Below are 17,206 nucleotides of genomic sequence, written 5' to 3' on the forward strand. Positions count from 1 at the left end.
TGATTGAAGAAGCCCTTAACCAAAAGGAAGATCTTAAAAAGACTCAAGAAATGCTTTGTATTTCTTAAAATGGATGCCTGCACACGTCACAGAGTGAACTATTTTGCTATCAATGTTTGTGACAACAAAAAACTGTTACTAAGACACTGGCAGTAAAAGATACTAAAGCTCATCACAGCAGCCAGTTTCTCAAGACCTTAGTGGAAAAAGTTCTGCAAGATTATGAACTAAAAAAAGAACAGGTTCGTGCTATTGTAACTGATAATGCTTCAAATATGACAAGTACAATTAAACTCCTGAAAGAGAATAATGAAGGTGAACAGCAGCTAGAAGAACATTCCACATTCAGTATGTTGGAGATAGAAGGCCGCAGTCCTGTTCCCATAATGGAGGAATAAACAGATATTACTACAGAAGAACAGCAAAATGATTCTTTACAATTAGATGATTTTGTTGCCGCTGCTTCACACCTCTTTCCTATTCATCACATGCGCCGTGTTTTGCATACGCTGCAGCTGGCAATAAGAGATAGTCTGCAAGAGGGACATGCTGGTACTTTGATTAGCAAAGTGAGGAGATTGGCTATTGCTGCCAGAACTGCTAAAAGTGATTCCATCTTGAAGAGACGTGCTGGAAAAGGGATCAAGCCACTCGGTGGGGCAGCACCTATTTAATGATTGAGCAATTGCTTGAGCTGAAACCCTTTCTTGTAGATATGGCCAACCCTCAGGTAACACTACATGAAGGTCAGTGGACACAGGTGGCTGAATTAAAAGAATTGATTCATCACCCATTTACAGTGACTAAAAAGTTCCAAGCTGAGGATTTAACTCCTGGCATTTTTATAAAGGAGTGGAAGAACTTGTTGTTTTGCCTGTCCCAAAGAGGTTTAATCACAGATGGCATTGCTGCTTCAATGAAACGGAGAGAGACACTGCTATTAGAAAATAAAATTCTTCTGGCAGCTGTTTATGTGGACCCGAGTCATTGTATATTGCTGGATGATCAACAGCTTGCTAAAGGAAAAGAAGCTCTGACTGAGGTAGCAGTTAGGATGAGTTGTCTACAGGACGGCCAAGAGCAAGAGGACTCTGGTCCTGCCAGTGCTGCTGCTGTACCTTCATCCTCATTAGATGAGGAGTTTGATTTCTACAAGTATTTGGTCGACATGGAGCAGGCAAAGCGTTGCTGCAGGGAAAAAGATTCCACTCCCATAGAAAACAGATTGACCATATTTCAGCAACGTTTTTCACTTGCTCTCAAAGAAGTAGAAGAGTTCAATCGTTCATCAAAACTGACTGTGCACGAGGCAATTCATTTATACCCTGATATTGTTAGAGATATTGTCCATGTGGTTGCTTGCTGCTTTGCCACCAACCCAAGTTAGTGTAGAGAGGTTGTTCTCTAGCCTTAAAATAACTAGGTCAGATTTGAGGTCATCTATGAAGGAGGATCTGATGGAGGCGATACAATTTCTCAGAACAAATTCATAGACTGCACAAATGCTATTCAGTACGTTTTTCTTGAAAACTGTTTTTTTTTCCCACTTACTGCAGAGTGTATAATAAATTGCAAAAAAAAAAAAATGTTGTTCTAAAGTTTTATTCCAATAAATATATTTTATGTTCTATCTAAATGGCTTGATTATTGTATCATAATAAAGATTAAAAGCCTGATGTTACCATTTTACTACAGTAAATTTATCACTTAAATATGAGCCATGTATGAGGGAGTCAGAGTCGTGGAGTCAGAGTCATGGAAATTGAGGAGTCGGAGTTGAAGGTTTGGCTTACCGACTCCACAGCCCTGGTAGTAATGTGATTTAACGTTTCAACTTTGACTCACTATAAACATGAAATGCGCTTCTGATGTCTCACAAGATGTAATTTCTGGTTAAATCCTTTCCCACAATCTGAACATGTAAAAAGCTTCTCCTCTGTATGGATTCTCTCATGCGTAGCAAGAACGGATTTCCGGCTAAAACATTTTCCACATATTGAACATGAAAATGGCTTCTCCCCTGTGTGACTTCTTTGATGTCTAACAAGACTTGTTTTCCTGGTAAAACATTTCCCACATTCTAAACAAAATGCCTTCTTGTCTGTGTGACTGCCCTGATGTGTAACAAGATCTGTTCTCTGGTTAAAAAATTTTTCATATTCAGAACATGAATATGGTTTTACTCCTGTGTGAATCCTCAGATGTTCGGCAAGATCTGATTTCCACTTAAAACACTGTCCACATTGTAAACATGTAAACAATTTTTCTCCTGTGTGAATTCGCTCATGTTCAACAAGACTTGTTTTCTCATTAAAACTTTTACCACAATCTGAACATGTATATGGATTCTCCAAACCATCAAGTGTCTCAAGTTTAACCAGATGCAATTCCTTTGTAAAACACTCCTCACAATCAGAAAATGAACACGGATTCTCTTCTGTGTGACATCTCTGATGCTCAAAACCCACTCTGTCACTTTTTTGTTGCTTAGAAGTCTGTGATGAACCAGAAGAGAGGACTTGCTGAAAAGGCTCACATGAAAGATCTTTGCTGCGAAGGGCTGAAGGTATATCTAAGATTATGTCATGCTCTTCATACGTATCTGCTGTAGTATCACGATCATCTACTTTCAAATCTGAAAACATCACATGTCCCTCTGAGCTTCTGATACCTGGCAAAAATAAAACAGTTGTGATTTTAGTTTTTTAATAATATAACCTTAAAGTGATATTGATATCCACTCCTCAGCATTGAAACTGCAATACTAAGAAGTAAAAGTTGTAGAATTATGGAAATCACATGATGGATAGAAATGTTAATGATTTTCAAATGTTTCCATTTGTTCACCATTTGCATAACATCTCAATTTATTCAGGATGCAATAAACACACACCTTTTTTACGTTACTTTTCATGGCATCTAGAGGCTTAACCAGCCAGGAATGGTGCTGGCACTAGATCCTGCCGTTAATGCAGAAGCTATACATTCAGTTAAATTGAGCGTCTGGTGGTGATCAAGCAGGCACAAGCTCTAGTACCTGCATGATCACCTTGATATACCTACATGTCATAATGCGAGAACACCCTCCACATTATGATGTACATGTACTCCAGATGTTGGGAGGGGGTTAAGTGTCTTAAATGGTACTAAGTGATCTTTTATACAATTCCACTAGGTGGAGCCAAGACTAATTTGTAAAGTCAATTTGCCTTCATAAAAACAATTCTAGATATGATGTAATAATTTTATTACTCCTGGGGTAAAACCTGTTCCTACTTTCTTTTATAGCTTGTCCCAGCATGCTACTTTGATGCGACTTCAAATCTGTAGGGGTCCGACACTCAGTTCCCCACCATTCAGCCGGTGGTGGCCGGATGTAAACAGTGAAAGGAGCTGTAACAGTATAGCTGTTTACTATGTTTTGGGAAGGAGCACCATTTGAATTTTGGAACAGAAATTGGGCCCCTAGCCAAAGCAGAAATCCCCCACAATTGACCTCATTTCGGAAACTACACCCATCAAAGATTTTATCCACAGAATTTGTTAACATCATGTTGTCATACTGAAATTTTTCACTTTATTTCACAAAAATGTTGCTTTGGTCCTCATTTTTTCACTTTTTCAAGAGGTAACAGAAAAGAGTTAACCCCATAGTTACCCACTTTCTTCTGAGCATGGCGATACATGTAGTCAAAAAATTCAGGGCTCGGAAGAGAAGAAGTGACATTTGGTATCTGGAATGTAAATTTGACCGGAACAGATTGCAGAGACAATGTGGCACTTTCAGAGCCCTTGAGGTATCAGAACAGCAGAAACCTCCAGAAGTGACCACATTCCGGAAACCAGACCCATCAAGGAATTCATGTAAGGGTTAAGCATGTTGAGCATGTTGAACCCATAGTTGCTTCACAGAACTTTTTAAAATGTGAATGAGAACGAAAATTACATTTTGGCCTCTATTTTTTTTTTTAGCCCCATAATTGTAATTTTCACAATGGAGTAAAACAGACCCTATAACGGTTACAAAATTTCTCCCAAATGCGATGATACCCTATTTGTGGTAAACCCCCCACCCCCTCCACTTCTGTTAGGACACATGGCAGGGCTCGGAAAGGAAAGAGTGCCTTAAACCCATCCCCAACAACAAGCCCTCATACGGCTGTGTTGAGGGAAAAATTAAAATGTTATGCCTCTTGCAAGAAGGTGAAGAAAAGACAAAACTACAAAAATTAAATATCACACTGGTGTTAAGGGGATAAAACAGCTGTATGTGCTTCATTGATAAAAGGGAAGCCGTTCTGATAAAAGAAATCCACTGGAATCCATTTCCCAGCGCCAACACTAGCAGTCTGACAGTTTCCCTCAGACCAGAAGCAATGATATCACGACCACCAGTCACCGGACCACTGATTGGCAAAAACAACCACTGGCACTGCTAGAGTAGGGGTGGATTTTTCCTTGATCTGATTGACATTCCACTGTTAACTTAATAAAATAAAGAGTAGAAAACCCCATTAACACATGTGGAGCTATATTTGCAAAAGCCTTAAAAATATTTTTAGTAATAACACACAGTTCACAACCTATGTGGAAAGAGCTTGACTACGGCACAATGAGCGAGTCCGAGAAGCAAACGCTGGTGTCCGCAGTGAACTTGTTACAGGAACTGAAACGTATAATAGAGCGCAGAAGTACGGCGCTTTACATCCCAATGGGGTACTGGGGGGAGCTGGGGGAGACCTGGCCAGCCTGATTGCTAAGTATCAAGGAGAGGCAATACTTGGAAGAGGACTTCATATTGCGGGTACTTGCCCAGGTTATTTTGGCCCTAAAAGACTGCCACTGTTCAAACAAACAAACCTAAAAAGAACTCGGCTATTTGCTCTATCTGGACCCACGTACACATACATAGACTGAGGTTAACGGTTTTACAAAAGTCACGTCTACAGAAACCTTTATACATAAAACATATTTTGGATTTAGTGGAGGATATGGGTGTTTAAAAATAAGAAAATTTCACAAAAATGTTACATTCCTAGGATCAGTATAAGAGTATTTAGTTCTATTTATTACCTGGTGATGTGAAGGGCTGGGGAACCTCCATCATGCCATCCTTGTACAGATCTTTGTGTCCTTCTAAATACTCCCACTCCTCCATGGAGAAATAGACGGCGACATCCTGACACCTTATAGGAACCTGACACATACAAATGATACAGTCATCCCCAGATCCCTTCATAGCGTTACTGTATAATGTCCCAGCATTCCCACCTCTCCAGTCAGCAGCTCAATCATCTTATAGGTGAGTTCTAGGATCTTCTGGTCATTGATGTCATCATGTAACAGGGGGTGAGGTGGAGGCCCCGTGATTGGGCTCAGGGGTCTTCCCCATACCTCAGACACAGGGGCCTGACAGCGCTCACTAGAGGTCTTCTTTACTACTGTGTAATCCTGGTTTTGAAGAGACACATTAATAAATCTCACTACTGACATTTCCAGAGTCCTCACCTCTCCAGTTCTGTCCATCTATTATTCCTATAGATAGGAATGATGTAATGAGAAATTCATCAGACTCTCTCACCTCTCCAGTAAGCCGGAAGAGTATCTCTAGGGTGAGGTGTAATAAACTCTCTGCCATCTGGTCTCTGTTACCATCCATCCTTGAAGGGTCAATCTGGAAAATTCTGTAATATAGAAGATCTCCACTGAGACGATCCAATATTGTAGGGACCTGAATGGGAAGATGACAATGTAATATCATAAGGAATCACATATAATATAATTACTGGAGTGGGTAAAAAATAGAGGAGTGGTGCACATGTTTCTATTATACTTTTCCTCTGATTGTTTCACTCCTGGTTTTGACTTACTAATACTGAAGTAAAATACTGACCAAATACTGAACGCGTGCACGTGGCCTAGCAGTTTTTCCACGCAAATTTAGGGACAAAAATTAATGTTGAAACTGCTCAGAAAACATCTACTATTACACTGGGGAACAATTTGAAAAAATGTTTCTGTTGAGTTAGGTTTTTGAGCTGATTTATACTAAAATTGGCATGCTGATTCCAAAAATGTAGTCAGTTTTATTCTAGCACGTCAAGTTTTTCCTCCACAACTTACCTGCCAGAGAAGCACAATTGCACTGATATCTGTAATAAGACTTGTTATCTGATTACAATTCGACTCATATAGAGCTACGTGGCAACTTGTAAGAGTAGTCACAACTGAGAGTGTGGTGAGAGGTGTGTGCAGCTCCCAATACGTCATAATTATCAATATCTTAATCATAGTAGGAATACATAGGATTTGTGATAGCTTTTCTCTTTACATTGGGCGCTTAGTTGTAATTTATATATCTTTTATGATTTTTTTCTTTGTTAGTTTTCAAAGCTTGTAACTTTCCATCTCAGTGTTTTATTTACATATGTACATATTTCCTTTGTTTCAGATCATGTCTGCTCCTTCTTCCTCTCGTCGTAAATGCCTAAACAACCCTGACTCCTTCTGCTAGATTTGTGGTGTTTTCACCATTCCAGTTCAAAGGGCAAACATCAGTGCATTTGTCAAACAAGCATATTTTGCATATTTTAAAGTAAAACTCGGTGATCAAGATAAGCCATGGACCCCTCACATAGTGTGCAAGCAGTGTGTCGAGAGTTTACGGATGTGGACCAAAGGAACACGTGAAAAATTGGCATTTGGTATCCCCATGGTGTGGAGAGAGCAAAAGAGTCATTCCACAGACTGTTACTTCTGTTTAGTGAAAACATCAGGATTTAACAGGAAAAATAAAAGTAAAATAGAATATCCAAATCTACCGTCAGCTATCAGACCAATGCCTCATTCAGCTGAAATTCCAGTGCCAGTTTTCGAACAGCTACCATCTCTAGAAGTTCTGAGTGATGTTGACGAACACAGTGACAGCAATGATGCAGAATTTGAAATTCACAAGGATTCAGTTCGTAAGGGATTTGATCAGCACGAGTTAAATGATTTAGCACGTGAATTGGGCTTATCAAAAAAGCTTCAGAATTACTAGCATCTAGGCTGAATGAGAAACAGTTACTTGAACAAGGAGTGAAGGTATCATACTTTCGTACTAGAGAAAGTACATTTTTGCAGTACTTTCGGTGTGACAGCGGTTTTGTGTTTTGCCATAATATTCCTGTTTACTACAAGAATTAGGGCTTTCAATGTACAATCCAAATGAATGGCGACTGTTTATTGATAGCTCAAAGCGGAGTCTTAAGTGTGTCCTTCTACACAATGGCAATTTATTTGGTGCAGTCACTATTGGGCATTCTGTCTCTCTTCGTGAAGAACATGGAGATGTAAAGAGAGTTATTGAGTTATTGAAATATGACACACACAATTGGATCATCTGTGTTGACCTTAAAATGGTTTGCTTCCTTCTTGGTCAGCAACATGGGTACACAAAGTATCCCTGCTTTCTCTGTATGTGGGATAGCAGAGCTCGAGAAAAGCATTGGGTTGAGTCGAATTGGCTTTCAAGATCTGGTCTTAAACCTGGAGATCCTAACATTCTACATCAGCCACTTGTTGACAGGAAGAATATACTATTCCCACCTCTGCACATAAAACTAGGTCTCATGAAGCAATTTGTAAAAGCATTGCCAACTGACGGCGACTGTTTTAAGTACATCATGTTGGCACTTCCTGGACTGTCCATTGAAAAAATCAAGGCTGGTGTGTTTGATTGTCCACAAATTCGACAGCTCATCAAAGATGAACATTTCACCGGGACTATGTCAGATCTTGAGAAGAATGCTTGGTTATCATTCAAAGACGTCGTCAAGAACTTTCTTGGAAATACACGTGCAAGTAATTACAAAGAAATTGTTCAGAAACTATTGGAGAGCTACAAAGCGCTTGGTTGCAACATGAGTATTAAACTACATTTTCTGCATCGCCATCTTGCCAACTTTCCGGAAAATCTTGGTGCTGTTAGCGATGAGCAAGGTGAACGATTTCACCAAGATTTGAAGGTTATGGAAGACCGTTACCAGGGCAGATGGGATGTACATATGATGGCTGACTATTGCTGGAGCATCAAACGTGATTGTCCTCAAGTTAAAAACACTCCAGAAAAAGCTATAAATGTACATTTTTACCTTAAATACTTGCATATATATATATATTTATATCCTTTGTAAAAAACATGATAGTGTTAAAAAACATATTTGTCATGCCTATTTCTTATATATTTCATTTTTTGTTCATATTTGTACTATTTAAAAAAAAAACACTTTTTAGGTACAGTAGTTTACATATTTTTGAGAAGACAAAAATCCTATAGTTCAAAAACTTGACGTGATAGAGAAAAACTGAGATCATTTCTGGATTCAGCATCCAAAAATTAGTTAAGAACAGTTGTCTGACCCAACTCCTAAAAAATTGTGTTCCCCAGTGTTATTTGCAATAGGAAATTCACACTGATGTTCGTACAACTGCAGATTTCTTCTCCAAGGACTTAAAAAACATTTAAATAATGTCTTGTTCCTTATGGAAGCAGTTTCCACTTGGATAAAATTTTCACTAACCCACATGGATCACTTTTAATTAGTGGTAGTAAACATCTACACATAATTTATATTTTACCTCAGTATTTGTTAGCCAAAATAATAAATGGAGTAATCAGAGGAAAAGTATAATAGAAACTTTATCGCCACTTCTGCATTTTTACCCACTCTTGGTGTTGGCTTACAATTACTGAGGTATAAAACAAAACTTACTTACTGGTAGCCGGTTTTTCCGGAGCCCATGACAGCACACATGAGAGAGGGGATCCGCCCAGTCAGGACAGGAAACCTACTGAAATAAAAGGGCGGTACCTCTCCCTCGCTTCAGTTGGTTTTCAGAGCATGAGAGGCCCCCCTGGTTAGTACACATGGTAATCTACCACCACATCATAATAATAACAAAAAAACACCCAGCTAAAAAGTGCGCACCACAGGGTGAAAAAAGAAGGGAGGGAATATACAGGTGCTGTCATGGGCTCCGGAAAAACCGGCTACCAGCAAGTAACCGTGGTGTTTTCCCGTCTCCCATGACAGCACACATGATAGATTTTTGGAGAAAGGAACACCTTAGGGAGGGACCACCGCTTGCAGCACCCTTCTACCAAAGGTAAGGTCAGTAGAGGAAGATAAGTTCAGTCGGTAGTGTTTAAAGAAGGTAGACGGTGAGGACCAGGTAGCGGCCTTACATATCCGATCAAGCGATACCTCTGCTTTTTCTGCCCAGGAAGTAGCCACGGCCCTGGTGGAGTGAGCCTTAATGCCTTCAGGGATCAGAACGCCACATGCAGCATAGGATAAGCTAATGGCCTCCCTAATCCACCTGGCAATAGTACCTTTGGACACCCCATGACCTTTCCTGCTACCCTGGAAAGCTACAAATAGAGACTGATCCTTCTTCCACTGACTGGTTAAGGATATGTACTGTAACATAGACCTTCTTACATCAAGAGTGTGAAACCTCTCCTCACCTGGATTTTTTGGACTAACACAAAAAGAGGGTAATACAATCTCCTGACTCCTATGAAATTTAAGAACTACCTTAGGTAGATAAGCCGGATCTGGTCTTAGAACCACCCTGTCGTCATATATCTGAGTGTATGGAGGACAAACAGACAGGGCTTGCAAGTCACTCACCCTACGTGCGGATGTCAAAGCTACCAATAGCACTGTTTTTAGAGTGAGAAATTTTATCGATAAATCTTGCAAGGGCTCAAAAGGACTCTTAGTTACAGCATCTAAAACCAGATTTAAATCCCAGGGAGGAATTTTCTGAATTACTACAGGTCTAGACCTACTACATGATTTCATAAAACGGTCAACCCACTTATTGGAGGCTAAATTACAATGATATAAAGCTCCTAATGCTGACACTTGAACCTTAAGTGTATTGGTAGCCAATCCTAGCTGTAAGCCTGCTTGCAGAAACTCTAAAATAGCACCCACAGGAGGCTCATCCGACAAAGGTTGTCCTAAAAACTCTAGAAACCTCTTCCATGTCCTACCATAAATTCTTGACGTAATCGGCTTCCTACTTTTCAACAGGGTGGAGACTAGCCCTGGTGAGAATCCCTGTCGGCTTAGTAATGCCCTCTCAAATTCCAGGCTGCCAGATGGAAGCCCTTCCCTTGAGAGTGGCATACTGGATCCTGGGTAAGCAGGTCCGGGACCTCTGGTAGGATCCATGGATCGGTTACCGACATTTGTCTTAGGAGAGAGAACCATGGCCTTTTCGGCCAGAATGGAGCAATCAGAATTACTCTTGCCTGCTCCGTCCTGATCTTCCTCACTACAACCGGAATTAATGCTATCGGCGGAAACATGTAAGCGAGGTTGAACTTCCACGGTATGCGGAGGGCATCTACTGCAACCGGGTTCCCCCTCGGGTCTAATGAACAAAACCTCTCCACCTTCCTGTTGTGAAGCGTGGCAAACAAGTCTATTACCGATTCGCCCCAGGCCTGCACTATTTGTTGGAACACCCTGGGATTCAGCGACCATTCTCCCTGTCTTAGCTTTTTTCGGCTTAAGTAGTCCGCCTTTGTGTTTTCGACCCCCTTTATGTGCAGAGCTGTGAGGGACAGTAGGTGAGATTCTGTTAATTGAAGAAGCGCCGATGTTGCCCTCATGAGTGAAAGGGACCTTGTTTCCCCCTGATGATCGATATAGGCTACTACCGCGTAATTGTCGGACATCACTCTGGTATGACGACCCTGAAGGATTGGAAGGAAATGTCTTACTGCCCTTTCTACAGCCCATAACTCTTATATTGGATGTTTGATGTTTTTCTGTATGGGACCAGGACCCCTGTATGGAAAGGGTCCCTAGATGTGCACCCCATCCTGTACCACTTGCGTCCGTTGTGATCACGTCTTCTATCGGAGTTAGCCACTGAACCCCTGAGCTTAAGTGATCCCTTACTGACCACCAGACTAGGGAATCCCTGACGCGTATCAAGAGGTGAATTTTTCCCTCCAAATGCCCTTCTAACAACCTTTGTGTTGACAGGACCTCCCACTGTAATTGCCTCAGGTGAAATTGTGCCCATTTTACAGCGGGAATACAGGATGTTAGTGACCCTAACAGGGACATCGCCTTTCTTAGTGTCATTACAGGCTGATGTATCGCCAGTTCCACAAGACTTTGTATTTTGGATATTTTGCTCTCTGGCAGGAGACAGAGCTGACGCGTGGAGTCCAGAACCAACCCCAGGAAGGATTGAACCCTCACTGGTGTTAATCTCGACTTGGCGACATTTACCTCCCAACCTAACACTGCTAGGGTCGTAGTCACTTCTTCTATTTGTGCAAGACAGTGATCCACTGATCTGCCTATTACCAGGAAGTCGTCTAGGTACGGAACAATCACTATGTCCCGGGAACGGAGGAAGGACATGACTTCTGACATTAATTTTGTAAATATTCTTGGCGCTATTGATAGACCAAATGGAAGGGCAGCATACTGGTAGTGCTTGAGTTGTCCTTGGACAAACACTGCTACCCTCAGAAATTTTTGATAGTCCCGATGAATTGGGACATGGTAGTAAGCGTCTTTTAAGTCTATAGCTGCCATGAAGCAGTCCGGAAACAGCATCTTTATTGCTGAGCTTACCGACTCCATCTTGAAGGAGTAATTTTTTATTGACCGGTTCAGTTTTTTTAGGTTGACAATAGTCCTTAGTGAGCCATCTGGCTTTCGTATCAATAAGAGAGGGGAATAAAACCCTTCTCCTTCTTCTACTTTTGGAACTTCTACTAGGACCTTTTTTAGAACTAGCCCCAATACCTCTGTCTCCAGAGCTAGTTGTTCATCTGGAAGTTTCCTGCATGGTGTCAACACAAAAGTCTGTCGAGGTGGATGAATAAATTTTATTTTTAGTCCGTCGTCGACAACATTCAACGCCCAACGACTGGGGGAAATATTCAACCAGGCGTGAAGATAGAAAGAAAGCCTTCCCCCTACTTCTAGCTTGGCGTCATTGGGAGGGCTTTTTTGTGGATGTGGAGGGGCCCCTAAACATGTACCCCGATCCTTTTCTATCTCTATAGTCCCAGTTTCTTCTATCTCCCGGAGGGCGACCTCTATTGAATTTTCCTCTCCGAAAATAAGGCCGTCTGATATCCACTGGAAAACGAGGAAAACCTTTTTTCTTGTCGCCAGCTTTTTCTAAAATGTCCTCCAGTTTCTGACCAAAGAGGAATTTGCCATCGCACAGAATGGAACAGAGTCTATTTTTTGAGGCTAAGTCCCCTGGGCACCCCTTCAACCACAAGGCACGTCTTGCCGCGTTAGACAATCCTGCTGCCCTAGCTGCAAGTCTTACAGAGTCTGCTGAGCAATCTGCTATAAAGCCTGCCGCTCCATGTGCCATTGCCATATTGGCTAGGATTTCGTCTCTCGGCACTCTAGATTTCAACTGATCCTCTATTTGTTGCAGCCAGACTATAAGGGAGCGGGCAACACATGTCCCAGCTATTGCCGGTTTTAGACCTCCTGCGGCTGCCTCCCAGGTATGTTTTAAAAAAGCATCTGCTTTTTTATCTAAAGGGTCTCTTAGGACGCCTGAATCATCCAAGGGTAGTGATGACCTTTTAGATGATCTGGCCACCGCACCATCAATTTTAGGGGCTTTATCCCATATTTCTGAATCTTTTTCCTCAAAAGGATAACGTCTCTTAGAAGCTGAGGGAAGACTACCAGACTTTTCAGGTTTCTTCCACTCCTTTTCTATAAGGGTTCTAACTCTAGTATTTACTGGGAAGGTACGCTTCCTCTTCTCCTCCAAACCACCAAACATAACGTCCTCTACTGATCTGGACTCCTTCTCATCTTTAAGGCCCATTGTAGCCCTAACAGATTTAACCAGTTTATCTGTATTTTCAGTTAGGAAGCATGGTCGGCCCCCAACATCACTATCCGAAGAGGAGCCAGAGAACACAGAAGAGGTCCTTCCAGAATCCGAAACGGTCTCTAGGACCTTGCTGCTTCTCTTTTTAAGGACTGATTTTAAAGACCCTTTAACCTCTGCCCTAATCATGGCCCTGAGGCTAGCGGCAAAGTCAGGGGATTCATCCTGAATAGTTTTTTGGATGCAGTCCGCACAGAGGCTTTTCTGCCATTGGACTGCTAGCGGGGCTTTGCGGAGGGCACATTCTTTGTTCTTGGACTTGGCACTAGCCTTCCTCAGCGCCTGACAAGCAAGCAGAGAAATGTAGCCCATTACCACCAATGTGACATTCACGAAGATCACTCAAAACCCGCTGACACTCAAGGGTACCGGATTTTGAGGCTGATCTGGAGTACGGATAACATCCCTCCTAGAAGCTGAGGAGTCCTGCGACCTCCGAACCGGACGACTGCTGCTTCTCCTCTTAGCACGCTGGTGAGCAGACATAGCACCTGATAGGCTCTCTTGCTGCTGCTGCTGCTGTGGCGATGACTGATGCGAGTGCTGCTCCATACCACCCTTCATAGCGGAGCTCTGTAGATATGAGCACTTTTCATGTGGACTCACTCCCTTTTAAAGGGTGATCCACTCTGCTCACCGCCTCATCCGGTACAAAATTCTGCTCCTCCCCCACCTCTGCGCCCACCAGGAGACCGCCAGGAGATCCTTGCGACGCTGCTGCGTTTGTCCATGGGCGCCACCATCTTGGATCCGGCGTGCAGCAGCGACGTCACGCGGCCACGCCTACTCCCAGCCTGCCCCGCGTGCATCACCGCCGCGCACCCGGAAATCAGAGCCGACGGCAGCAGAGGGGGAAGAGAGCGGCGTGGCAGCCGCAGAAGAGCCACAGGACTCCGGACTGCACTGCCAAATGCCCGCACGTGCGCTAAGGCCCCAGGACCTGCGAACGGCGCTTCCACACCCTGAAGGCCGGCATACAGGCATCCTGCCTGTTCTTCCAGTGCCGGGACAGGAGTGGGTGAGTGGAATCTTCAAGCAAAATACCGCCGTGATTTCAGCACAAGGGTTCCCCTCAGGACAGGAAACCCAACTGAAGCGAGGGAGAGGTACCGCCCTTTTATTTCAGGTTTCCTGTCCTGACTGGGCGGATCCCATCTCTCATGTGTGCTGTCATGGGAGACGGGAAAAAGCAGCATCTTACAGTTCCAGAAAAGTAAATGGGATTTATAGAAATCTCATGCCCACTGTGCTTCTTTTTAATACAGCGTAAATTGACCTGCAGCGTTTTTCAAATCCCCAGCATGTCAATTTCTCTTGCAAGTGCGCCGAGTTTTCCAAGCAGAATTTCCCTATAGACATGCATTAGGTGCAGAAACTCTGCAGTTAAAAAACGCACCTGAGTTTTTAATATGATTTTGCGGCAGAAACGCATCAAAAACGCATGTTACCTATTATATGTCAATAAAGTATTGTCAAAGCCAAATACCAGGAGGTACCAAAAACAAACCAGATTTATTTAAAGAATGACACACCAAAGAGACAAAAAAACGCAGCATCAAAAACATAATAAAAAACATGCAAGTAACCCATTTTAAATATTAGGTGCAGAAACACAACAAAAACTCTTTGTGGAAACGTACCCTTAGGCTATTTGATGAGTTTTTTACCTCAGTATTTGTAAGACAAAACCAGGAGTGGGTGATAAATACCGAAGTGGTGACCTGTTTCTATTATACTTTTCCTACGATTGTTCCACTCCTGGTTTTGGCTTACAAATACTGAGGTAAACAACTCACCAAATACAAACGTGTGCACGTGGCTTTGCAGAGTATGCATTCATTGCTTCAATTTGATGTACTGATCAGGGCAGATCTTCCTCACATTAAAGGCTCCACCCAGTCAGAACTTTACCTCAGAATTTTTATTGTGGTTTCTTGACAAATTTGCTACCAGATATTGTGACTATCAAACGTTTGCACCAAATGCTTCCCAAGTAATCAGTGTGAAGAGAGTTTTGTGTGTCAGTGAATGATCGGTGTGTACATTGGCCTCCACTATCACAATTGTCCATGTGGTACAAACACCACCACTGTCCTCAGCAGAGAAATACTTGACTGACAGGAAGGCCTCAGTCATTTCCTGCACTGCTGAGGTAAAATTAAGCCTGAGCTCTGATTGGCAACTGTGGTAAGAAGAAATCTGAGTTCTGATTGGTTGCCCTGGTGATATGAAAGCTGATTGGTTGGTTTGGACAATAAAAGGCAGTTTTACGTTAAGATCGCTCTTATATGCGATGTCCTAGGAACAAGAAGAGTCATCATGTACAAACCACACAAGCGATGTGATACGGTCTGGTTTTCGTAGCCCGCTCTGTACATGGTTAGGACGTAATGTCACCAATGTGCTGTTCCTTCATGTAGTGATGCTTAGGCTTCACCAGAACAACACAGAGCCCTTTCTGGTCACTATTTCATATTCCCAAACCTATCAGCTGTTGGGCTGTGGCAGCCATTTCCTCAGAGATAATATGGATTACAGGTCATATGAAACCCCCTGCAAAACCCTCTATTGTTATTCCCCCTACAAATAAAAAGCTATAAAGTAAGTTATAAATACTCCAATTTTCATTTTTCTCTCTCCTTTTTACAAAGCCATCATTTTTTCTTTCTTTCTACATAGCTATATGAGGATTTGTTTTTTTGCGGGATGAGCTGTAGTTCTGAATGACTCCATTAATGTACTGAGAAAACGGTTTGTGTTTGACAGCGGCATTTAAGGAGTTAAACAGCAGCAATGAGAGCTCGCTTCACCCTTGTTAGGGTGTGTCCACGATCAGGATGGCCGGCGGTTTCGTCGGAGCGGCAAACCCGCTCTGCGATAAGCTCCGCCCCCTTCTGGGACGCGATGATGCCGGATGTGTTCATAGCACACATCCGGGATCATCGCACCCCACCATAGGGCCCTGTGTTATACCTTGCGGCGACGCAGCGTCGCCGCAAGGTATACGGACATGCTGCGATCTTAAAAGACGTGCCGCATGTCCGGAGTCGCAGGGCCGTCGCGTGTGTGTTACCACGCATAGTGGAGACGGGATTTCATTAAATCCCCTCCACTATGCTGTAACATCTGGACGCTGCGTGTTTGACGCTGCATCTCTATGCAGCGTCAAACACGCAGCGTTTCCTGCACGTGGAAACAAACCCTTAGACGCAGATGCCGGCAGCATAATACAGTCGACATCCACCTACCCCTTGTGGATCTTCTGAGCCCAATCCATGTACCCCAACACACTCCTTAGTGGTGATATATGCAATGGAAGGATTGAACATACACCTTATACCCAGATATCTTACCTTAGTGAAAGTTATAGCTCAGTACTGAAGAGTTTATAGGGGATGTCCAGTACTTTATATTGATGGCTTATCCTCAGGATAGGTCATTAATAACAGATCACTGGGGGTGCGACATCTGGCACCAGTGATGACCGGACGTGATTAGTTGTGGAGTGATGGAGCATATTTCCATCAGCCACAGCACCACCTCCACTTTATTCATTCAGATAGGAGTGGATGTAGCTACTATACAGTTCATAGATGTGCTCTACCGCTCCACAACTGATCTGGCACTGGGAATAGAGGATTGTTTGGAGCGCCGGGTGTCAGACCCCACAATCTAATATCGATGACAGATCCTAAGGAAAAGCCATCACTATAAAAGGATGACAATATCTGAAATTTCCCCTGCCCCCCGCCCAGTAATGGGGAATCTCCAGCACCTACCTCCACCTGCAGAGCCGCACACCACATATATGGCTGTTCTGTGCGCACAGGACCTGTGATGAGGTCACAGGAGGGGAGGAGTCAGGGGTCACATGATCAGGGGCCTCAGTGTCTGCAGGACTCTGCTGAGCTGGTTGTCATGGTGCTGGATGAGGGGAAGTTTCTGTGTGGGGTAAGGAGGGGTTTACAGGGTGGATGTAGCAGAGCTGTGTGTGTACGAGGTGTATGGAGCAGAGCCGTGTGTGTACGAGGTGTACGGAGCAGAGCCGTGTGTGTACGAGGTGTACGGAGCAGAGCCGTGTGTGTACGAGGTGTATGGAGCAGAGCCGTGTGTGTACGAGGTGTATGGAGCAGAGCCGTGTATGAGCGGAGCCATGTGTGTATGAGGTGTATGGAGCGGAGCCGTGTGTGTACGAGGTGTATGGAGCAGAGCCGTGTGTGTACGAGGTGTACGGAGCAGAGCCGTGTGTGTACGAGGT

At 43.2% G+C, this 17,206-nt stretch overlaps 1 protein-coding gene across 1 annotated transcript; it reads right to left on the reverse strand.

Annotated features, from left to right (window-relative positions):
- Window positions 1-1,586: 1,586 nt before the first annotated feature.
- LOC138664000 (zinc finger protein 684-like) lies at window positions 1,587-16,778 on the reverse strand. The gene is made up of 5 exons (XM_069750398.1): window positions 16,728-16,778; window positions 5,582-5,731; window positions 5,272-5,451; window positions 5,074-5,197; window positions 1,587-2,671 (listed from the first exon to the last, which is right to left on the reverse strand). The coding sequence occupies exons 1-5, from the start codon at window positions 16,752-16,754 to the stop codon at window positions 1,845-1,847; spliced, it is 1,308 nt and encodes a 435-aa protein (XP_069606499.1). The 5' UTR covers window positions 16,755-16,778; the 3' UTR covers window positions 1,587-1,844.
- Between the last annotated feature and the right edge of the window lie 428 nt (window positions 16,779-17,206).

This window comes from Ranitomeya imitator, chromosome 2, assembly GCF_032444005.1.
Source record: "Ranitomeya imitator isolate aRanImi1 chromosome 2, aRanImi1.pri, whole genome shotgun sequence".
Classification (NCBI taxonomy): Eukaryota; Metazoa; Chordata; class Amphibia; order Anura; family Dendrobatidae; genus Ranitomeya; species Ranitomeya imitator.

Excerpts from the sequence above, each read along its gene's own strand:
- LOC138664000 (XM_069750398.1), bottom strand. The coding sequence starts at position 16,754 with ATGTGGTGTGCGGCTCTGCAGGTGGAG. Across the intron at positions 5,452-5,581 it reads TCTTCCGGCTTACTGGAGAG|GATTACACAGTAGTAAAGAA; the intron begins GTGAGAGAGTCT and ends CTTCAAAACCAG. Across the intron at positions 5,198-5,271 it reads TTGAGCTGCTGACTGGAGAG|GTTCCTATAAGGTGTCAGGA; the intron begins GTGGGAATGCTG and ends TGTATGTGTCAG.